At 41.9% G+C, this 24,962-nt stretch overlaps 2 protein-coding genes across 2 annotated transcripts in view; one reads left to right on the top strand and one right to left on the bottom strand.

The window, feature by feature from the left end:
* The first annotated feature begins 245 nt into the window (after positions 1-245).
* On the top strand, positions 246-10,333 carry LOC100559929 (histamine H3 receptor). The gene is made up of 3 exons (XM_003222934.4): positions 246-685; positions 7,513-7,679; positions 9,141-10,333. The coding sequence occupies exons 1-3, from the start codon at positions 427-429 to the stop codon at positions 10,023-10,025; spliced, it is 1,311 nt and encodes a 436-aa protein (XP_003222982.2). The 5' UTR covers positions 246-426; the 3' UTR covers positions 10,026-10,333.
* A 4,571-nt stretch (positions 10,334-14,904) lies between these two features.
* The window catches only part of vps35 (VPS35 retromer complex component), a 35,129-nt gene continuing 25,071 nt past the window's right edge, over positions 14,905-24,962 (bottom strand). The window contains exons 13-17 of the mRNA XM_008113914.3: positions 22,911-23,033; positions 21,942-22,121; positions 20,626-20,865; positions 19,111-19,254; positions 14,905-15,943 (exon numbers count right to left, since the gene is read on the bottom strand). Coding sequence (XP_008112121.1) covers positions 15,764-15,943; positions 19,111-19,254; positions 20,626-20,865; positions 21,942-22,121; positions 22,911-23,033 — 867 coding nt within the window. The 3' untranslated portion in view covers positions 14,905-15,763. The remainder of the gene's footprint in view (positions 15,944-19,110; positions 19,255-20,625; positions 20,866-21,941; positions 22,122-22,910; positions 23,034-24,962) is intronic.

Here is a 24,962-nt window from a genome sequence, read left to right as displayed (position 1 = left end):
TTATTATTATTATTATTATTATTATTATTATTGCTCAGTGGCCAACTATAGTCCGGCCCTCCAAAGGTCTGAGGGATCATGAACTTCCCCCTGTTTAAAAAGTTTGGGGACCCCTGGGTTAAGGTTTGGGACTTGGAAGCTGTGGAGTGGAGTGGAGTTTGCAAGGAGCAAAGGAAGAGGCAACTGGAAAGCAAGGCAGGTGCTGCTTCTCTCACTGGCGGAGATCTTTGCGTGGACGAGGCAGAAGCAGGCGAGGCGGCAGCCCATTGGGAGGCTTTTCCTCTCTCCAAAGGAGGGAGGGAAAGGGAGGAAAGGAGGGGCGTGAGTTGCACAGGCTCGGTCCTTTGCTCACTCCTTTCCTGGGCGATTCCGCGCGTGGAGGCGAGATGGAGCCTCTCTAAGGGCGCCTCGGGATATTCAGCCGCGATGGGGACAGAGCTGAACGCCTCCTCCTCCTCCTCCTCCTCCTCCTCCCCCAGGGACCAGGGCTGCCTGGGCCCCTGCCCGCCCCCCGGGGGCCTCTCCGCGCCCCTCTCCGTCTTCCTCGCCGCCCTGATGGCGCTCCTGGTCCTGGCCACCGTCTGCGGCAACGCGCTCGTCGTGGTGGCTTTCGCCCTGGACCGAAGCCTCCGCAGCCAAGGCAACTTCTTCTTCCTCAACCTGGCCATCGCAGACCTCCTCGTAGGTGAGACCCAATTGGGAAGAAGAAGGGGATGGGGCGGGGGGCAAAAAAGGGACCACAGTCCCCATCCCAAGGCGAGCCGGGCTCCCGACAATAGGGAAAGGGACTGATTTGGTTCTCTAAAGGAAGAGAAGACCTTCAGTCCCCTTCCAAAGGAGCCTTGGGTTGCCCACAATAAGAAAGGGAAATTCCAACCCCATGAGTCTGTGGTTCTGTGTCTTGTAGTGCCCTTCAAAAAACGCTCATTGGGTTTGGGAGGAGAAGAAAAGGACTTGTAGGAGAAGAAAAGAAGGAGAAGAAAAGGACTGGTTTCCCAAAAGGAGGAGAAGACCTGTAGTTGTTTTTCAAAGGCACATTCCAAACCTATGATTCCATGGTTCTATTTCTTGTACTCTTCTTCCAAAGGCTCATTGGGTTTGGGAGGAGAAGAAAAGAACTTGTGATCCCCTTAGGTTCCCAAAAGGAGGAGAAGATCTGTGGTCCCTTTTCAAAGGACATTCCAACCCTATGATTCCATGGTTCTATGTCTTGTACTCCCCTTCCAAAGGCTCATTGGGTTTGGGAGGAGAAGAAAAGGATTTGTAGTCCTCTTGGGTTCCCAAAAGAAGCAGACAACCTGTAGTCCCCTTCCAAAGGATCCTTGGGTTTCCGACAATAAAAAAGGGAAATTCCAACCCCATGAGTCTGTGGTTCTGTGTCTTGTAGTGCCCTTCAAAAAACGCTCATTGGGTTTGGGAGGAGAAGAAAAGGACTTGTAGGAGAAGAAGCAGGAGAAGAAAAGGGGGAGAGAAAAGGACTTGTAGTCCCTTGGGTTCCCATAAGGAGGAGAAGACCTGTCGTCCCCTTCCAAAGGCGTGCTGGGCTTCTGACCATTGGAAAGGGACATTCCAACTCCATGACTCTGTCGTTCTGTGACTTGTAGTGCCCTTCAAAAAAACGTTCATTGGGTTTGGGATTAGAAGAAAAGGATTTATATTCCCCCTGGGTTCCCAAAAGAAGGAGAAGACCTGTAGTTCCCTTCCAAAGAAAAGTAGTCTGCTTGGGTTACCAAAAGGAGGAGAAGATCTGGAGTCTCCTTCCAGGTGAGCCATGGGTTTGCAACAATAGAAAAGGGACATTCCATCCCCATGACTCTGTGGTTCTATGACTTGTAGTGCCTTTCACAAAACACGCATTGGGTTTGGGAGGAGAAGAAAAGGACTTGTAGTCCCCTTGGGTTCCCAAAAGGAGGAGAAGACCTGTAGTCCCTTCCAAAGGAGCTTTGGGTTTCCCACAATAGGAAAGGGACATTCTAACCCCATGAGTCTGTGGTTGTGTGACTTGTAGTGCCCTTCATTGGGTTTGGGAGGAAAAGAAAAGGACTTGTAGGAGAAGGAGGAGGAGAAGAAAAAGACTAGCTTCCCAAAAGGAGGAGAAGTTCTGTAGTCCCCTTCCAAAGGCACATTCCAACCCTATGATTCCATGGTTCTATGACTTGTACTCTCCTTCCAAAGGCTCATTGGGTTTGGGAGGAGAAGAAAAGAACTTGTAGGAGAAGGAGGAGGAGGAGAAAAAGACTAGCTTCCCAAAAGGAGGAGAAGTTCTGTAGTTCCTTTTCAAAGGCACATTCCAACCCTATGATTCCATGGTTCTATGACTTGTACTCCCCTTCCAAAGACTCATTGGGTTTGGGAGGAGAAGAAAAGGATTTGTAGTCTCCTTGGGTTCCCAAGAGGAGGAGGAGACCTGTAGTCCCCTTCCAAAGGAGCCTTGGGTTTCCGACAATAAGAAAAGGAAATTCCAACCGCATGAGTCTTTGGGTCTGTGACTTGTAGTGTCCTTCAAAAAACGCTCATTGGGTTTGGGATTAGAAGAAAATGACTTGTAGTCCCCTTGGATTCCCAAAAGGAGGAGAAGACCTGTCGTCCCCTTCCAAAGGCGTGCTGGGCTTTTGACAATTGGAAAGGGACGTCCCAACCCCATGACTCTGTGGTTCTAGGACTTGTACTCCCCTTCCAAAGGCTCATTGGGTTTCGGAGGAGGAGAAAAGGACCAATAGACCCCTTGGGTTCCCAAAAGTAGGAAAAGACCTGTAGTCCCTTTCTAAAGCCATATTCCAACCCTATGGTTCAATGGTTCTATGACTTGTACTCCCCTTCCAAAGGTTCATTGGGTTTGGGAGGAGAAGAAAAGGGTTCCCAAAAGGAGGAGAAGATCTGTAGTCACCTTCCAAAGGAGCCTTGAGTTTCCAAGAATAGTAAAAAAAAGACTCGTAAACTCCTTTTCATCCCCTTCCAAAGGCACATTCCAACTCCAAGATCTGGAGTCCCCTTCCAAAGGAGCCTTGGGTTTCCAACAATAGGAAAGAGACTTGTAATCCCCTTCTAGTCCCCTCCCAAAGTCATATTCCAACTCCATGAGTCTATGATTCTATTTCAAAGACTCATTGGATTTGGGAGAAGAAGAAAAGGACTTGTAGGAAAAGGAGAAGAAAAGGACTGGTTTTCCTAAAGGAGGAAAAGACTTGTAGTCCCTTTTCAAAGGCACATTCCAAACCTATGATTCCATGGTTCTGTATTGACTTGTATTCTCCTTCCAAAGGCTCATTGGGTTTGGGAGGAGAAGAAAAGGATTTGCAGTCCCCTTGGGTTCCCAAGAGGAGGAGGAGACCTGTAGTCCCCTTCCAAAGGCATATTCCAACCCTATGGTTCCATGGTTCTATGACTTGTACTTCCCTTCCAAAGGCTCATTGGGTTTGGGAGGAGAAGAAAAGAACTTGTAGTTCCCTTGGACTCCTAAAAGGAGAAGACCTGTAGTCCCCTTCCAAAGGAGCCTTGGGTTTCTGGCAATAGGAAAGGGACATTTCAACTCCATGACTATGTGGTTCTATTAATTGTAGTGCTGTTCGAAAATGCTCTTTGAGTTTGGGAAGAGAAGAAAAGGACTTGTAGTCCCCTTGGATTCTCAAAAGGAGGAGGAGACCTGTAGTCCCCTTCCAAAGGAGCCTTGGGTTTCTGACAATAGGAAAGGGACATTCCAACCCCATGAGTCTGTGGTTCTGTGACTTGTAGTGCCCTTCAAAAACCACACATTGAGTTTTAGAGGAGAAGAAAAAGACTTGTAGTCCCCTTGGGTTCCCAAAAGGAGGAGAAGACCTGTCATCCCCTTCCAAAGGCGTGCTGGGCTTCTGACCATTGAAAAGGAACATTCCAACTCCATGACTCTGTAGTTCTGTGACTTCTAGTGCCGTTCAAAAACCGCTTATTGGGTTTGGGACAAGAAGAAAAAGACTTCTAGTTCCCTTGGGTTCCCAAAAGGAAAAGAAGACCTGTAGTTCCCTTCCAAAGGCACATTCCAACCCTATGATTCCATGGTTCTATGACTTGTCCCCTTCCAAAGGCTCATTGGGTTTGGGAGGAGAAGAAAAGGACTTCTAGTCCCCTTGGGTATCCAAAAGGAGGAGGAGACATGTAGTTCCATTCCAAAGACATATTCCAACCCTGTGGTTCCATGGATTTATTACTTGTACTCTACTTCCAAAGGCTCATTGGGTTTGGGAGGAGAAGAAAAGGACTTCTAGTCCTCTTGGTTTCCCAAAAGGAGGTGAACACCTGTCATTCCCTTTCAAAGGCACATTGGATTTCTGATAATAAGGAAGAGATGTCTAGTCCCCTCCCAAAAGCATATTTCAACCCTAAGATCTGTAGTCCCCTTCCAATGGAGCATTAGTTTTCCAATAATAGGAAAGAGACTCGTAGTCCTCTTCCAAAGGCACATTCCTGCCACATGATTCCATAGTTCTATGATTTATAGTGCTTTCCAAAAACATCATTGGGTTTGGGATGAGAAGAAAGGACTTACAGTCCCCTTGGACTCTCGAGAAGAGGAGACCTGTAGCCCCTTTCCAAAGGTGCGTTGGGTTTCCAATGATAAGGAAGAGACTTCTAGTTTCCTCCCAAGGGCACATTCCAACCATTTGATCCCATAATTCTATGACTTGTAGTCCTCTTCCAAAGGAGCATTGGGTTGTGATGATTCCACTTTTGATTCTGTCCTCTGAAACTTTAGGATATGCAGTTTAGGGAGAGGCATTTAGGATCCTCAGCCAAAGGGAGAGGCATTTAGGAGTCCTCAACAAACTACAGATCCCAGCCTTGCAAAGGACATTACCCTAACTTTTCAAGGATGCTATAATTATGCAGGCGAATTGGATGACCTTCAGCCTATTATAATATTTCAATCTATGCCGGTCATGGGCAAACTTTGGCCCTCCAGGTGTTTTGGACTCCAACTCCCACAATTCCTAACAGCCTACCGGCTGTTAGGAATTGTGGGAGTTAGAGTCCAAAACACCTAGAGGGCCAAAGTTTGCCCATACCTGAACTACATTGTTGAATGAGGGCAGTTTGACTCCACTTTAACTGCCCTGGCTCAATGCTATGGGATTCTGGGAGTTGTAGTTTGGTGATGCATCAGTACTATTTCAAAAAAGATTTTAAAAAAACCTTCCAAAACTATAACTCCCAGGATCCCATAGCATTGAGCCGCAACGTAGATGCAACCTAGGCTTTAAAATTGTATCTAGAGCTTAGAATGAAAGGATTATGAACCCAGAGAGAGAGAGAAATGTATTTCAGGGACCAAAAATAAATGAAATACACTCAAATCCAGACCTGCGTCCTCCAGAAGCATTCTTCATTTCAGCGATATAATTGAGGTCTTGAGCCAGGGGTGTTATTTTTTCATTAAATGGCGTTAACCAAGAGGAACAGAAATCCTTGGCGATCTCTTTCTCCGTTCTGAAACTATCTTTTATTTCCTCCTCCTTCCGTCAAGGTGATGTGTTTATTTTTCTTAAAATACTCCCAATACAACTTTATATCTTTCCATTTCCTCTTCCAATCCTTACATGGAGAAGAGGGGAATAAAAGGCAACAGATCAAAGATAAATCAGATTGAGAATCTGGGGCATTCTCGGCATTGCAGGCTACTTATCAGTCACTTTCAAGTGCATCGTGGCAATATTTGCAATGGGGAGAAATGTTTGTGTCTGTTATGAATGCGTCGGCCACTCCTTAATGTGTTGGAAGCATTCTTAACCATTCTATACTATAGAATTAATGCAGTTTGATGCCACTTTAAGTATCATGGCTCAATGGAGTTGTGGGAGTTGTAGTTTGGTGGAGCACTAACCCTCTTTGGCAGAAAAGGATACAGACCTTATAAAACTACAACTCCCAGGATCCAATAGCATCAAGACATGGGAGTCCAAGTGGTATCAAACTACATTTAGATGCACCCCGTGTGTGATATAGTGTCCCAATTTTTGCAGATCCAAGTTTTTAGGATGGACTTCATTCACAGGAAAAGCAAATAAAATGAGAATGGTTTTTTGAAGATGTATTAATCATCCACAGGAAATGATTCATTTAGTGTTGGATATAATATATTTAATATTATATGAATAATGTATCCATAAATGGCTACAAGTTTGTTTTCCCCTATCTGTGAGGACTGAAAGGTAGTTTCTGTTTTTAATTGAAAATCAATGGGTCTCAAAACCCAGACAAGGGATAAAACAGTTCAGTGCCCTCCAGTTGTTTGGATCAACAAGCCCAAAAACTGATGATGGGAGTTGTAGTCCACATCCTCTGCAGAACATCACTTAACCTGAAGCTGATATGTTTTTGCCATACACGTTTTGTTCATGTACTTGGCTCTTGGCATATATACAGTAGAGTCTCACTTATCCAACACTCGCTTATCCAACGTTCTGGATTATCCAACACATTTTTGTAGTCAATGTTTTCAATATATCATGATACTTTGGTGCTAAATTCGTAAATACAGTAATTACTACATAGCATTACTGCGTATTGAACTACTTTTTCTACCAAATTTGTTGTCTAACATGATGTTTTGGTACTTAATTTGTAAAATCATAACCTAATTTGGTGTTTAATAGGCTTTTCCTTAATCTCTCCTTATTATCCAACATATTCACTTATCCAACGTTCTGCCGGCCCGTTTACGTTGGATAAGCGAAACTCTACTGTATAAATAACCTCTGTAGGAATGGACTGGGAAGATAGCTAAAATATAATTTTTGCTTTTCTTGGAAATATTATCTTGAAAGGCCAGACCTGGATTTTGCTGAAATCTGCAAATCGTATCATAATTCTATCATAATAATAATATAATGATAATGATAATTATAATAATAATTTTATTCTTATATTCCACCTCATCTCCCCAAGGGGACTTGGGGCGGCTCACATGGGGACTAAGCCCAGCAATATACAATAAAATACAATCACATAAATCTTTAAAACATATAAATATAAAATGATAAAACATATCATCATCATCATCATAGAATCATAGAGTTGGAAGAGACCTAATGGGCCATCCAGTCCAATCCCCTGCCAAGAAGCAGGAAAATCGCATTCAAAGCACCCCCAACAGATGGCCATCCAGCCTCTGTTTCAAAGCCTCCAAAGAAGAAGCCTCCACCACACTCCAAGGCAGAGAGTTCCACTGCTGAATAGCTTTCTCACACAGTGAGGAAGTTCTTCCTAATGTTCAGGTGGAATCTTCTTCCCTGCAGTTTGTAGCCGTTGTTCCACATCCTAGTCTCCAAGGCAGCAGAAAACAGCTTGCTCCCTCCGTACTGTCACTTCCCCTCACATATTTATACGTGGCTATCATGTCTCCTCACTTTTAAACTTATTTATTATGCAGTGCTTTTGAGACAAAATAAATAAATGAATTCCTTTATTAAAAGTGCCAAGTGATGACTGTCTCGCCAAATGTGATTTCCCTGGTCTAATTTATTTTTTATTTTTTTGCAGGTGGGTTTTGCATCCCCCTCTACATCCCTTACATCCTGACGGGTGAATGGAAGTTTGGGAAGGGCCTGTGCAAAGTCTGGTTGGTGGTCGATTACCTGGTGTGCACGGCCTCCGTCTTCAACATCGTCTTGATCAGTTTTGACAGGTTCATCTCCGTCACAAAAGCAGTAAGGAGAAACCCTCTTTGCACAGTTTGAGTGTTTAGTGAGAGAAGACGGTCAGCAGCATGTACCTAAATCCTATTATCCAAACTTTTTTAACTGCCATGGCTGGATACTACAGAATTATGGACGTTGTAGTTTTCCAAGGTCTTTAACTCTCTGTGTCAAAGTGCTTTACCAAACTGCAAATCCCAAAGTTTGCCCATGCCTGTTTTAGATGCACCCAAGACCTTCCCTTCCTATATCAACCACATAACTCCTCCTGGCATAAGCGTTATATGTCTTCCCCTATATCTTTGTTTCTTTTGTCACGATATTTGAGCTCTCCTTTTTTTAAACCTAAGATTTTTCAGCCTGAAAGTGTATCATGGCTTGTGGGTTCGAATGGCAAGAGCTAACAGCCAACTCAACACAATATTCCTACTATACACAAAATTTGGAGGGAAAAAATCTGTTCCCAGTTTGAAAGTGTTATTTCCTGTTTAATTGTGTGGCCCTTACTTTGAAAGTAGTTGTTCTACTCCAGAAACATTGTTTTTGTGGCTGCCACAAACTAGGTTGAATTGGTTGAGATATTCATTGGAAAAACTATAGCAAAATGTGCTGCAGGATGTCCTGCAAAGGCATGGGGAAAGTTTAATACACTTTTCCTATGTTTTTATAATAGAGGTAGGTAAAAGTAAAGGTTTTCCCATGATGTTAAGTCTAGTCATGTCCAACTCTAGGGTTTGTTGCTCATCTCCATTTCTAAGCCAAAGAGCCAGCGTTGTCCATCGGCACCTCCAAGGTCATGTCGCCGGCATGACTGCATGGAGCACCGTTACCTTCCTGCTGGAGTGGTACCTATTGATCTACTCACATTTGCATGTTTTCAAACTGCTAGGTTGGCAGATGCTGGGGCTAACAGCAGGAGCTCACTTCACTCCACTCCCCGGATTCAAACTGGTGACCTTTCAGTCTGCAAGTTCAGCAGTTTAATCTGCTGCACCACCGGGGGCTCCCTTTATGATAGAACCAATTAGGAAATAATGATGTTTATAACCCAGGAGCAAAATCATATTACATACATAGTGCTATTCAGTAGAGATTTTGCTCTCATCTGTGCATCCCTGTGGTGCAGCAAGTTACACTGCCGAGCTGCTGAACCTGCTGACCAAAAGATCGGTGGTTAGAATCCAGGGAGTGAGGTGAGCTCCTGCTGTTAGCCCCAGCTTCTGCCAACCTAGCAGTTCGAAAAAATGCAAGTGTGAGTAGATCAATAGGTACCGCTCTGGCAGGAAGGTAACAGCACTCCATGCAGTCATGCCGGCCACATGACCTTGGAGGTGTCTATGGACAATGCCGGCTCTTCGGCTTAGAAATGGAGATGAGCACCAACCCCCAGAGTCGGACACGACTGGACCTAACGTCAGGGGAAAGCCTTTACCTATGTATCCCTGACACTTCCTTCTCTACCTTTCCTCCTAGGTGAGTTACCGAGCCCAGAAAGGCGTGACCAAGAATGCCGTTGTGAAAATGGTGATGGTGTGGGTCGCCGCTTTCCTCCTGTACGGTCCAGCCATCATCAGCTGGGAGCACGTCACCCAGCGTAGCATTGTTTCGGAGAAAGAGTGCCATGCTGAGTTCTTCTACAACTGGTACTTCCTCATGATTGCATCCACCATTGAGTTCTTCACGCCCTTCATCAGCGTGACTTACTTCAACCTGAGCATCTATTTCAACATTCGGAAACGGACGCCCATAAGGACCGAGACCCTCTCTCCCGGCGAACGGGACTGTGAGGTGTGCTCCCATGGGAAGAAGCAGGAGCATGCCATTTTTTTTATGAAAGTGAGCCGGAAAAGGAACAACGAGCAAACAGGGAGCCTCTCTCCAACCAAGTTGGCCACGTCGAAGCTTAACGGTCATCACCAGCACAACCAGTTGGTAGAATTCAACATCGACCAAGATCTTCCACCTTTACAAGTGGATGTTCAGTCCAAATCTCCTTGGGATGGTTTCTACAAAGCACTTGAGGGTATTTCCAACAACACTAAGAAGATGGAGGTGGCCAACACCATGGCTAGTCGGTTTAGGCTTTCCCGGGACAAAAAAGTGGCCAAGTCTTTGGCCATCATCGTCTGCATCTTTGCTCTCTGTTGGGCTCCCTACACCCTCCTGATGATAATCCGAGCCGCTTGCCACGGGCAATGCATCCACCATGCTCTCTATGAAGCCTCGTTCTGGCTCCTGTGGCTGAATTCGGCCATTAATCCCATTTTGTATCCCTTGTGCCACATGAGCTTTAGAAAAGCGTTCTTTAAACTGTTGTGTCCGGGCAAGGCTAAAATTCACCCGAATATTTTTTCATGACATTATGCAAAGCCGAGAACGAGGAATTTTAATATTGATGCCTTTAGCATCTCAAAAGAACTGTGATGCTGTAGGCTCATCCAAGTGAACAGCTCAGTCTGCCCTGAAGTCAAAGCTATGGAAACATATTTTTTTTCTGAATCTTATAGGCAATGAGGACTGAACTTATCCATAATTCACAATCACAGGCTGGGACTTCATTCTTTGGATGTAACCATCGATAAAATTCCATTTCCATTGCCGACAGACAGTGTGTGTGCTTGTGTTTAAGAAATTGCTTAAAATAAAAAAGCAAGGTTTGCTTTAAAGTCTGCTACTAATAGTTGCATTTTATGGGAGGGAGGGAAGGAACTGCACTCTAGGTTTCCAAAGCGCACACAGATTTTATCCATATGCAACTGTTTTCCTTTGTAAACTGTGAGAAATTCCATGCACTCATCCCAACTGTATGTGCCAAAATACAACCGTTATCAAAACATGATCAAAATTTGATGTTTACAGCTTAGCAAAGTCTCTGTATATCTCCTTTGTTATTTTTTGGTGTTGTATTGCAACTCCCATGAGCCTCAGTCAGCATAACGAAAAAGTATAATTATGGCTCGTATAAAACCACATGGAGAGCTATATATTCCTTATCTTTGGTACAGATATTGATGGGTTAGATGGAACCATAATTCCACTCCATAGTTCCATGTATGATGGGGAAATAATACAATTTAAAACTACTCCAATGCAGAGGGATATCTAGTGTGATTAAATCAGAAATATGAAAATGTTACTATTTATTGCTTTCAACCACGGTTGGGAAACCTTTCATGGTCTTGGGGTTGTTGTGTGTTTTCCGGGCTATATGGCCATGCTCCAGAAGCATTCTCTCCTGACGTTTTGCCCACATCTATGGCAGGCATCCTCAGAGGTTGTGAGGTATATTGGGGGGGGGGGGGACTAAGCAAGGAAGGTTAATATATATGTGGAAGGTCCAGGGTGGGAGAAGGAACACTTGTCTGTTGGAGGCCAGTGTGAGTGTTTTAGTCACCTTGATTAGCATTAATGGCCTTGCCAGATTCATGTCCTGGCTTCTTCCTGCCTGGGAGAAGTCAGCCATAGCAGAACACTTGATGAACCAACCTGGACACAGTATATTATTTGAGAACACAGAAATGCTGGACCACTCTAACAACTATCATGTCAGACTACACAAAGAAGCCATTGAAATCCACACACATGTAGACAATTTCAACAGAAAGGAGGAAAGCATGAAAAAGAACAACATCTGGCTACCGGTATTTTAAAAAAACCTCTAAAATCAGAACAGTAAATAAGGAACAACACACTGGAAATAGAGGAATTCCAGACATGAATAAATCAAGGCCAGCTAACACATCTGAACAAAAGATTCCTCCAGGCAGGAAGAAGCCAGGATGAATCTGGCATTGATTAATGCTAATCAAGGTGGTTAATTAAAATATTCACATTGGCCTCCGACAGACAAGAGTTCTTTCTCTCGCCCTGGACCTTCCATAGATATATAAACTTTCCCTGCTTAGTTTTTTCCAATATACCTCACACCCTCTGAGGATGCCTGCCATAGATGTGGGCGAAATGTCAGGAGAGAATGCTTCTGGAACATGGCCATACAGCCCGGAAAACACACAACAACACTGTGATTCTGGCTATGAAAGCCTTCGACAACACTTTCACGGATTTGACTGACTACAGTTTCCACAATACCTTACTTTTGGCAGTGCTAGCTTTTGGGAAGTGAGCAGAGCTTTCAGAAGTCAAAGTTCAAAACATTTGGAAGGATAGGGTCTCCTCGCCTCTGTTTCAAAAGTCCAGCTGTAAACTTTTCAACTTTCACACAAGACTGTAAATGGAAAACGCTTCCTCCGTTTATTCCATTTACCTTTGAGTCACAGTTCAAACTTGGGTTTGCTTTCGGACCCATTAATTTGTCTGTTTTAGCAGTCTGGTGCAGTGGGTTTGAATATTGGACAATGACTCTGAAGACCATAGTTTAATTCCCCATTCAGACTTGGAAACCCACTTTAAAGGGGCAAGAATCACCCTCAAAGAACCCATGGCTTTAGGGCAGTGGTTCTCAACCTGGGGTCCCCAAATGTTTGTAGCCTTCAACTTCCAGAAATCCTAATAAATCCTGGTAAATTGGCTGGGATTTCTGGGAGTTGTAGGCCAAAAACACCTGGGGACCCCAGGTTGAGAAGCACTGCTTTGGGGTCACCCTAAATTGGAAACTACTTGAAGGAACAAAAGAGCAATAATATCCACAGAACTCTCTTCCAACAGATTCCAAATCAGTCTTCCTCCCCTACCCGTGTTCCTCACTATCGTTGTTACATCCGTACATTGAAATAATGTATCCTAGGTGATCCTGACTTTGGTAGCCAGTGGTATCTGCAACAGGCTTTATCACCACAGAAATATCTCCATGTATTGTTGTGGATCAAAATCCGATGTTCTGGCCATGAACTGAGTGGAATATGAAGTAGTACACTAATTAGATGAGTAATCAGAGAGTATTTATGAAGCCGGATTCTCAGAACACACAGTACTTGGAACCGGGAGGAAATATCTGCCTGATGCTGCCTTTGCGGTTTCTCATCATCAACCATCGACCTTAAACCCCTTCCTACTATGATTCATTATACAGATCAATCTACAGTTAATTCATTTTATGGACCAATCTAAAGTTGCATCAAAACTAGGTAGTTTCGTTGATATTCCTCTTGGACTCCCTCCCAGGAACGTATCTGGCAGAAACGCAAAACCACATTTCTGCTCCAGCAAGCTTTTTATAATTGTGTTCTGCCATTTATTTAAATGGCTTTTTCAGGGTTGCTTTTAGCACGATATGCTTTATAATAATATGTAATTTTCAAGCATTTTCTCTCCCTACTGGGAAGAAAAGCAGACTATGAATAACACTAATGGCTAAAACAGAGAGAACCAACCTGGACGCAGCATATTATTTGAGAACATATAAATGCTGGACCACTCTGACAACCACCATGTCTGACAACACAGAGAAGCCATTGAAATCCACAAGCATGTAAACAATTTCAACAGAAAGGAGAAAAACCATGAAAATGAACAAAATCTGGCTACCAGTATTTTTTAAAAAACTCTAAAATCAGGACAGTAAAAAAGAACAACACCCTGAAAACGGGAATTCCAGACAGGAAACAATCAGGGCCAGCTAACACCTCCCAACAAAAGATTCCCTCAGAGAGGAAGCAACCAGGCTTTGAAGTTGCAAGGCTTTTCAATGCTAATCAAGATGATTAATTGTAATATCAACACTTGCCTCCAACAGACAAAGAGTTCTTTCTCCCACCCTGGACCTTCCATAGATATATAAACCTCACTTGCCTAGTTTCCAACAGACCTCACAATCTTGGAGGATGCCTGGCATAGATGTGGGCAAAACATCTGGAGAGAATGCTTCTGGAACACGGCCATACCACCCAGAAAACTCACAGTAATCCACAGAGAGAACTATTTAGGACTGGAGCCGTATGCTTACATGGGATCAGCGATGTTAAAACATTATCTCAGAAAGCAGTCAATGACTAAATAACAATAACAACAACAACAACTTTATTTTTGTATCCCACTCCATCTCCCTGCAGGGATTCGAGGCTGCACAATTGAAACTGCTTTCCCTAATTTTTATTTTAGGGCCAGAGCACATACAGCTCAGTCCAAAAAGGGAACACTTCTCTGTTTCGTGGGCCCTGGATTAAAGCTATTCTCCCACTGAATTTTCCCATGATCCATTTTCTTTACTATTCATTTATAGCTCATCTTTCTCCAATCAAGGTGGCTTACCGAATATTGGTTCAAAACAGATTTAAAACATCAGTAAATTATCGATTTGGGATTCTAGAGAGAGGGACTGACAATAAAGCTTTCTGGTGGTTCAATGTATGTAAACTTGGTTCCAGGCACAAAAGTCATGTATAAATATCATGCACCCGGGGAGAGCGCGGATGAGCTCCCTCTATCAGCTCCAGCTCCATGCGGGGACGAGAGAAGCCTTCCACAAGGATGGTAAACCATCAAAACATAAGGGCGTCCTCTGGGCAACGTCCTTGCAGATGGCCAATTCTCTCACTCCAGAAGCGACTTGCAGTTTCTCAAGTCGCTCCTGACACGAAAAAAATGCATAAAATTACTTATTGACTTTGTGCATAAAGTGTATATGAAACATACATTTTGCATTTAAACCTGGGTCCCATTTCCAAGACATATTATTGCAAATACTCCAAAACTCGAAAAGAAATCCAAGCATTTCAGATAAGGGATATTCAATGTGTCTTAAGATACATCAAGTTACAACATGATGCTATTTTGGGTCCTGCCTATCTTCCTTTTGCATCACCCTTTTAGACTTTTTAAACCATTGCAGTGGCTTCCTTATTGATTTGGAAAGATTCTCCTCTCTATCCTGGTTTTGATGCAGCAATAAGAAAAAATACTAGGCAGAAGTCCCTCTATGAAGATGAATTACATAAACTTGCACTCAACTCCTTTTGCATCACCCAGCAATGAGTTTAACCCTTGTACCGGCTAGACTGCTGACCTGAAGGTTGGGTTGCTGACCTGAAGGTTGCAGGTTTGAATCTGTGAGACGGGGTGAGCTCCCGTCTGTCAGCTCTAGCTTGCGGGGACATGAGAGAAACCTCCCAGCAAGATGGTAACACATCCAAGCATCCCCTGGGCAACGTCTCTGTAGACAGCCAATTATCTTACACTAGAAGTGACTTGTAGTATGTTCTCAGTTTCTGAAATGAAAACAGCCCTTTACACTTTGTTATAATCACTCATTAGATGCAATAAAAGGCATTCAGAACCAAACTTGTTAATAGCAATTTTATTGTTTCACTGGTGCAAAGTCATGATAAGGAAGTAGAACAGTGTAATGCATTTCCCCCTAATTTTACAGTAATGGTTATACATATACTATATAGACCACAATCTATTACTTTCCCCCCCTCTTCTTTGTCTTCTTAATACTATGCGGAAAAAACAAAAATCTTGATAAATATGTCCTGCAGACATTAAGTGGCCCTTTTACTGAGTGTCACCAAGCCTCCTTATGCAAAATATAGTTTCTGGATTTTATTTTTTTGAATTTTTCTCTTTGTTTGAGCATGGTGCTTTACAACTCCAAAAACATGCATTAATATATTCCAGTTATGGGAATGAGTTAAGAATCTGGCATAAACTCAAGTGGGTTTCTTTTTCCAAAAAAAAAAGACAAGAAAACTGAAAAATTGCCTGTAAAGATGAACCCAACGCACACAGACAGACACACCTAGAACACTTGCAGATGGAAAGCCAGGCTAGACATGAAAGGACTTGGTGAGGAAGATGAAGAGATAGAACAACAGAAAGAAATCAAAGGAGGAAAAGGGGACAGTTACACGTCACATGAGTTTTAAGAGAATGGCTTCAGTCATGCTAATTTCCTGCTGGTCCAAAACAGTAGAATTTGGTAGACGTAGTCAATGTTAAATGTTTGGAAACGCAGCAGGGAGACGGCTTGCACATTCACATGGAAAGGAGAGCAAACGGCCGAACTTGGCACTTCCAAAAGGCACAAATCTATGAACTCTAGCATAATGATGACGATTAAAAAAAAACCCTCATGGACTTCGTTGTAAAATGGAAAGATAACCACTTGGGTTAGGGACTGACTGCCCCAGAAAAATCTTCTAAATGACCAGCCCTTCGTAGATCGGCCCATCAGACTCCGGCGACTCCCTCCTCAGGCGCAAGTGCTCCAGGGTGTTGTGAAAGTGTTTGTTAATCTGTTCCGTTTCCTCCGTCGACTCGAGGTTTGGAAGGTCTTCCCGGATTTTTTGTATAAGCTGATTCAAAACCTGAATTGTCACCTGGATAGAGACAAAAAGACAAAAACATGAAAGCAAATGAAGCTCAGATCGTAAAAGTTGATGCTTCAATGCAGCAAAAGGGCTCCCAATGCTGACCCTAGAACTCAGAATCAACACATTTAAAAATACTCTTCTTCCTTATTTGCTGTTCATCTGACAAATCCCACTGCATAGCTTTGGAGAAGTCACACTCTCTCAGCTCAGATGAAGGCAACGACAACTCCCCACTGAAGAAATCTTGCCAAGAAATCCCATAACAGGGTTGCTGTAAATCGGAAATGACTTGGAAATAAACCAGCACCGCAACAAACAATAGGAAGGGAAGTTGGATTACAATGTCAACAACATTAACAATGCAACTTTGAACAACAAGTAATATTTAATACATTACTGGGGTAACTTGCAACGCTTTTTTTGCATTAAATAAACCATACTTTTTAAAAATATTATTTGAAATCAATATAGTACTAGTGAGGAATGTATAATGTCATACTTTTCCTCTAGCACGTAATAGGTAAAGATTGAGGTCCTGTCCACACTGACATCTTTCCACCATTGTCTCCTGTATCAATTTAATGATATAATAATATATAATCATATTATACTATACTAATATTATAATATATATTATATACATGTAATATTAATAATATGATGTAATACAATGTAATAATTATTATAATTCACTATTATAATTGTATATTTATATTACTAATAATATTGCAATATAGTCATATAATATAATATATTGTATGTATATATACTTGTAAACCGCCCTGAGTCCCCTTCGGGGTGAGAAGGGCGGGATATAAATGTCGCAAATAAATATAACGCGGTTTGACTGCATGGGATTGCATTATATTGCAGTTTTAGACTCTCACAATGCAGTTAAGCTGTATTATGAAAGTGCATTACTGTATTTTTTCAATGGTAAGACACACCCTAATCCCTGTATCACCACCAACAACAAAAATATATAAAATACACCTGCGATTCTAAGGTGCCCCTCATTTTAGAGAGGTTGCCAAGAAAACCCCATGAGAGGTACGTTATTAACAACTTGAAAACAATAATATCTAATGACAAATTCCCATTTTAAAGGAATGCTAATATGTCAGCCTTTGCAGCAAACACGTCATGTGCTGGCCTATGCAACTCCACATCCCCTGGTGGTCAGTGGTGACAGAAGCAGCCATAAATCTGTGCTCTCCCCAAATGTCTTTTGATTTCATGCTACTCTAGGTCATTTGTCGGTCGTGCATCTTCAATTCCTTGTGACCCACTTAAGGTGGTTCTAACTCACGTAGGAACATGCACATCAACACAACTCTCTGGATCTTGAAAGGCCGGACTATGTCCATCTTTGCACTAAACCCATATCCCTCTCCAAATGCCATTGGACATCCCCGGGCCATTCTTCTAGAAAAACTGACCTCCAGGACAGTCTTTTTCCAAGACAAAGAAGAACAAAATGTGAAAAATAAAAATGGAGTAGGGAGTAGCCCTTATGTGATGCAAAAACAGACAGCTTACAAGCCATACTATTATGACTCCTGTTCTATTACACTATGTAACATGATTTTTGTTCCTGGGTTATAAATGTCATTTCCTAATTGGTTCTATCACAAAAATATGGGAAAAGTGTATTAAACTGCAAAAACTTTGTTTCTGCATGAGGGACATCCTGCGGCATATTTTGCTATAGTTTTTCAATGACTATCTCAAAAGAGCCTCAACCAATTCAACTATTTTGTGGCAGCCACAAAAACAAAGTTCCTGGAAGGTAACAACTACTTTCAAAGTACGTACCACACAATTAAACAGGAATAACACTTTCAAACCAGGAACAGATTTTAAAAAATTGTTACATAGTGTTATCAACACAAAGGCATATACTGCTAGTATTCAGCCCCATAATGCCACGGCAGTATAGATTTACAATGGGATTGGGATTCTTTCCTACCTGAAACATCCCATGTTATTTCTCCTGTATTTCATTTCACCTGACCATTTATACTAGCTGGAGTGTCAGCCTTACAGTTGCCTTATAAAGAGCTGTTTAACCCATGAAAAGAGAATCCATGGACATCAAGAGCTAACTATATTTTTTGAAACTAAGTTGTCAGTGCTGTTTATAGTTTTTACCCAAATGGGTCTCCAGATGTTATTGAGTGACATTTCCCATCATTTTTTATTATCTGTCCTGCAGTTTCTAATGGGAACTGCAACCCAACAGCACTTGTGGTTCTGAGGTTGGGAAAAGGTCATTTTAAAGCTAGACATCCTATCCACAAACCTTATATCTAAATCCAAACACAAATATCCTGATTAAAAAGAACCAACTGCAGGCCTTCTAGATGTTACTGTATGACAACTCCCATCAGCTGTAATCATGATGTCTAATGATGAGAAATACAGGAGCTGTAGTCCAGCATCTGGAGGAGTCTACGTAAAATGACATGGTGGGCTGTATTTGCCTCAGGGGCCTTGCGTTTGACACATCTGGTCTATAGCAACAACAACTATGAACAGGGAAAAGCATCAACGCAGCAAGAGAATTGTAATAGGGACAAGACCTACATGGGGAATATACTGTGTTCCAGTACTTGGGTATTTTTCTTTCAGTTGGAAGCTATAACACATGTTAATTATGTTTTAGAAAAGTCTGCAGTAGCCTCAAACATTCACACAAGGCTAAATTTTATCATTATGGAGCCTGAGGGATGTTGTAAATGAATTCTTTACTTCTTTACATCTTTACAGCATGCAAAAACACTCCCCATGTATCATCCAATGGGCTGAAGTTATCCTGGCCCTATCTGCATCTGAATAGAGTTTCAGATAGAGCTCCAGATAGAGCAATGTGTTTTCTCACATTAATTTCCATGCTGAATGTTTCATCCTTCTTAATATTGTTGTGTTTGTTGTTCTTATTCAGCCTCCTCCCCTTGTCACTTTTCTCATTTTGTGTTATTTTCAACAACAAAAAACAAGAATCCTATAAGGAAAAGCTCTCTTCCACAATCTATGTCACCCGCTTTGCCGACTACTTTGCAGAGAAGCAGGAGGCAAGCTGGGCTTTTTTCGCGCAAAGTGACAACGAGCATTCATTCACACTAAGAAAGACACAAATGCCATTGTGATGTGCCTTATCCCATTCCACTCACCGCATCATTCTCCTTCTCGTAGAAGTAAATATATCTGTTTAGGATTTCTATGAAGAGCTGAACTTGGAGAGAAGGATCCATGCACTGATTTGCTATCTTTAAGGCTTTTTTCAAGCACTCCATGACTCTTTTCCCTCCGTGAAGCTAAGCAGAAGAAAAAAGAACGCTTGTTCAATAGTCCAATAAAACACATATTTATCTGAAGTACAGATTTCACAACTTCAACTTACCAAACAAAAGATGACGGAAACGAAATAGGGAAACAAGATGGATCAGACTTAAGTCTGATAGCCGATAGTTAAAGACACTGTTGGACAAACCAGGATTTGAACTAACCCCAAAGATCAAGAGTACTGACATATTTCAGAGTCAAGAGAACATGATAAAATGCCTGGAAACCATCCCCTAAGAGGAATTGTTTAAAGAGCTGTGTATATTTAGCTTAGAGAAGAAAAGACAGCAAAGGAATATATTTATAAGACAAACAAGCTTGTTTACAGCTTCTTCAGAGACGAGAACACACACTAATGGATTCAAATTACATGGAAAGAGATTACACTGAAACATTAGGAAGAAATTCTGGACTACAAGACCAGTTTAAGTGGAATATGTTGCTTCAGTAGATCCTCCCTCTTCGGCAGTCTTTATCTAGAGTTTGAATCATGGCCATTTTCGGGAGTGCTTTAGTGACATTTTCTTGCATTGCTAGGTCTGCATATTGGACTGCATGACCCTTCCAAAGTGGTAATTCCATGGTTTTGGGGATGGTTGAGACAAGTCTCATGTAACCATGCTGGCTGGGGCTGATGGGACTTGCAGGTCAAAGCATAGAAATGACTCCAGATTGCCTGTCATTACACAATACCAAAGTTGCAAGGGGGAGCAATCAACCCATTTGAGGAAAATCAAAACCTTATTCAAGAGTTAAATATGTATGTTTGACATATATGCAAAGGGAGGAAGGGAACAAACCAAGTCCTTGGCTCCCTGTTCTGCCTCCTTTTTATAAATAGAAGAAATAATCATTCAGAAAGTTGATGAAAGTTGGCCTCCTCCTTATGTGTAATATAAAACCCAAAATATTTACTACATTTATATTCTGCCCTTCTCACCCTGATGGAAACTCAGTGCGGCTTACAAATAATATGTACATACAATATATTATATTATTAGCATAGCACAATTTTAGCATTATATATTACTATATTGTACTATACCATCATACTGTAATATTAGTAATATTACATGTAATATATAATATATAATTAATATTATATTGTATTATTATTAGTATTATATTGTATTACATTATAATATTATTGTCAATATTATATGTATATACAATATATTATATTATAATTGTATACTATATTGTATGTTATATACAATATACTATAAATACATAATACATATTAGTATTGCATATTAAGAGGGAAGGGGCCTATCTCCATTAAGTGCCAAGACTCCCCTTAAAACTGCCAGGCCTTCTCTTCAGTGCCTTCAGCCTCGTCTCACCTCTTCTCCGTTCTTGTCTGTGTTCCGGCCAGACCAGAAGAGATGGGCGCAGGTGCTGACGGCTCGGCATTGATCCGGCTTCTTCAGCAGCTTGGAGGCCGCCAGAGCACACTGAGTCCGCAGGGGCTCATGGTTCTCCTCGCCAAAGCATTTCATCCGCTCAAACGTCCCAATTATCAAGGTGATTGCGGCCAGCTGTGCCTTTGAGTCACTGATTTCATCTTCATACAGAGAGAATGCCTGATACAGAAAGGGAAGCGGAAATTGGAGGGGAAAGGAGGAGGAAAAAGACGATCACCAGTTATTTTGATTGCTATATTTGTAATTGTTAGGGTTTATTTCACTTCCCTTCAGCAGAATATAAATAAATTGAGCTTCCTTGGGAGGGGGCAAAGAAGTGCACATTTCTCAACACATTCAAGAGAAGAACACTCCAGATGGGGCAATCCAACAGCTGCTGGCCTATTGGAGACCTTTGACATGCAAAACAGGTCCCCAGCCAGCTGCATCCCCGAAACTATTTCTCCAACTTCCTCTTTGGCAGAAAGGTCTTTGCCAAAGGAAAAATTGGAGGAGGGGTTTTTTGGGGGACGGGCGAGAGAAAGGGCTAGAACTTGATGGGTGACAAACATCCCAGGCCTACAAGTCTCCAGTTTGCATTCTTGCATTTCCAGATACAACTATTCTCTCACGTGGGCTGATGGAAAAGAGATGGTTACTAGAGCTCTGGAGATATACTACAGGCCACCCCCAAGTTACAAACAGGATAGGTTCTGTAGGTTTGTTCTTAAGTTAAATTTGTTTGTAACATATATTGTTGAAGGCTTTCATGCCAGAATCACTGGGTTGCTGAGCTTTCCGGGCTATATGGCCATATTCCAGAAGCATTCTGTCCTGACATTTCACCCACATTTACCAAAGGTTGTGAGGTCTATTGGAAACTAGGCAAGTGAGGTTTATATATCTGTGGAATGTCCAGGGTGGGAGAAAAACTCTTGTCTGTTTGAAGCAAGTGTGAATGTTGCAGTTGGCCACCTTGATTTCAACTTTAGGTATGGCCTTATAGCTTCAAAGCCTGGCTGCTTCCTGCCCGGCGGAATCTTTTGCTGGGAGGTGTTAGCTGGCCTTGATTGTTTCCTGTCTGAAATTCCCCTACTATTTAAGTGTTGCGCTAACACTCAGTCAAGAGATATGTAATTCAGTCAAGGTTCCTACCTAAAGTTGAAATCAAGGAATTTAATTACTACTAATTTACACCATTTAAATTTTCAACCTATATGTTATATACACAGAGTTATTTTACATGGTGACTCTACCTGGGACATGAACTCATAGGCCACCGTTTCGTGGTTTTCGAACCCGATTTCCCCAGCTGCCAAAGCTCCTTGGAGGAAGAGCCGCAGCGGAAGCTCTGCCAACTCTGCCTTGATCAGAGCACTGATTGTCTGGTGTGCAAACGTGAAGATCTTCTGGCATTTCTTTTCCCATTTGTCATCCTTTTTAAAGAACAGAAACAAAGACAACTCAGCATAGGATACTAGGCACCAAACCACGACAGAAGGAGAACCATATTTCACCTTATGCAACAGAACATACGCTCTGCCAACTGACTAAATAAGGGAAAGAAAAATGAATATATTAATATTTTTTGTTAAATGTATAATCCCAGTTTCTAAAATGGAAGGCACAAGTCTCCCTTTGTTCTGCTATACCCCAGATACTGCTGCAGGAAATATTTCCCTATGTTTCTAAGGAAAATGGGACAAAGTTAGGCAGCCGCATGAGCCTTTCCAGAAGAATGTGGAAGGCTGCTTTATTCCCACAAAAACACCCTTTTTAATTGCCACGAATTGCCCTCTGGAGAAAACAGTGGAGTTTTTTTATGCAATTTCTGAGGTCTTTTAAAACAGAAAGTGAGCAGACTCAGACCTGTTTAGTACTTAGATAGGAAACCACCAACAAACATCACATGTAGGATATTTTTGAGAGGAAGGAACTGGCCTTCTCTGCGTAAGAAAATTCTATGAAATCTATGGGGTCACCATAAGTTGAAAAACAAGTTGAATTATTTCCTGTTCACATTCTATTTCAAGGAAAATACCTCTTCTAGGCACAATTTGGCCTGGATATCCCAAACTAGTGGAATTTTAAGATTGAAACCACCCTTTTTTGACCTCTAGAGAAGCTTCAAAGCCGATGGAAATGCTCTCTAGGGACCACTGTATGTCCATTCCTTCTCTTCTAAGCATCTGTTGCAGCACAATGTGCTTTGTTCATTCACTCACCTCTTTAGCATTTTCCTTATAGCGAAACGCAAGCTGGTATGCAGCAAAAACCAACGGCGGCAACGTAAAACGAATACGCTGGTTTCCACCTGCACCGAAATGTTTCCGAGCGGTGTTTAAAATCTATCAAAAGAAAAAACCACAGGATTTATTGTTTATCTATTTTAGATCACACATACATTGGATTTAAATAAATACAAGATAAAGGTAAAGGTTTCCCCTGACGTTAAGTCTAGCCATGTCCGACTCTGGGGGTTGGTGCTCATCACCATTTCTAAGCTGAAGAGCCGGCATTGTCCGTAGACACCTCCAGGTCATGTAGCTGGCATGACTGCATGGAGCGGTACCTGCCGGAGCAGTACCTATTGATCTACTCACGTTTGCTTTTTTCAAACTGCTAGGTTGGCAGAAGCTGGGTCTAACAGCAGGAGCTCACCCCGCTTCCCAGATTCAAACTGCCGACCTTTCGGTCAGCAAGTTCAGCAGCTCAGCAGTTTAATCTGCTGCGCCATCGGGGGCTCCCAAATAAATACAAAGAAGTCATAAATGATTTAACCACAGAACTGGAGTTAATTCTGAAACCAGTCCTACACACTGACAGCTACAGATTTTATCACTGGACTGGTATTTCCAGTCTCAGGCAGATAAGACAGAAACTGTATTGGATAGACCACATGAGCTCTCATTCTTAGATATGGTTATCATGGTTTCCTATAGGTGAGCAAATGACAACTGGTATAAGGCATATATCCTGTTTCTCAAGAACTAGAATTGATAAAAATTGGTGCAATTTTTAAAATCAGTAGCTCAAATATACCCAGAAACATTTGAGGCACCAGTGTAATGGGACAGCCATGCAGAATAGTACAATCACCTAGGATGGATACATGGTTTAGTCCTATATATTCTTAAAGCACATAACTACCAAGCCAAAAGCCATACCAGGTTTGTGTGAGACAGCCTGGTGCCAGCATTGGGAACCAATTATAACATCTAGATATTCTTGGTCTATTAGTCATTGCAGCTCATAAGACAGACAGACAGATGTTCCTCTCCAAAACTGTAACACAATTCTTTCTCAAAGATCTCTTGAGATTACAGCAGATTGCGGTGTTACACAGCACTGAATTCAGGAAGCTCATTATTCAGGCACCAAAACAGCAGTGTTTCCATTTATCACTTTGCGAGCTGCCTGTGTTTGTTTTTTCACATCAGAACATTCACAGCATGACACACTAAGATTTTGCAAAGACCAGAGCGACAGTCGCTGCCTGAAGCCAGGCCCTTTGAGCAAGTCAAATGCCTCATTCGCTTGCCTACCACAAAATACAGGGGCTGGAAACATTACTTTTGAAACTCCCAGAAATCCCCAGCCAACATGACCAAAGAAAGAATGAGAAAAGATTCAAAGATGTGAAAGAATACAAACTCCCTCTCCATTTGCACCCCTCGTGTACACACTTCAGAACTATATGGTCCCTTTGGAGACGGAGGCTGCATTTAATCAGTTCTGTCACCCATACAAAAGGTTATGGGAGACAGCAGTACAATTACTGGAAGATAACTGGATGATAATCACTGCTATACTACCTATATTATTATATTACTCATTATAGGTGCCAGGAAATTGTGGACTTATTCTGTTTTCATTTTTAAAATTCATATTCATTCATTTTAAAGGACTCTTGATGCATCTTCTGTATAGAAAATGTATTTCACATCCAAAGAAAATTACATTTCCTTTCCTTTTATCTTACTAAGAATTATGGTTGTTACACCAACTATCAAGCTTTAACTGCCTTCAGTTAAATGCACCCAAAAATTGGCTATTCACCGGGACTGATAAAAGGATCCAGCCGAATCCTCATGTTTTTGAAGCGGCAACTGCCTCTGCTATTAGCATAAGCCAGGTGGCATTCAATGTGCATTTCTTAGCATTTCATACAACTCTGCAGTCAGAGAGGATTCTGGGGGCTCTCTTTTCTGTCATTATTTAAAACCAGCAGAAATTGTTCCTGCCAACATTAATGACTCAGTGGGGTAGAAGATGGC

This window comes from Anolis carolinensis, unplaced genomic scaffold, assembly GCF_035594765.1.
Source record: "Anolis carolinensis isolate JA03-04 unplaced genomic scaffold, rAnoCar3.1.pri scaffold_9, whole genome shotgun sequence".
Taxonomy (NCBI): domain Eukaryota; kingdom Metazoa; phylum Chordata; class Lepidosauria; order Squamata; family Dactyloidae; genus Anolis; species Anolis carolinensis.
The sequence above is the reverse complement of the archived record's forward strand: the minus strand, read 5'-3'. Positions and strand labels throughout refer to the sequence as shown.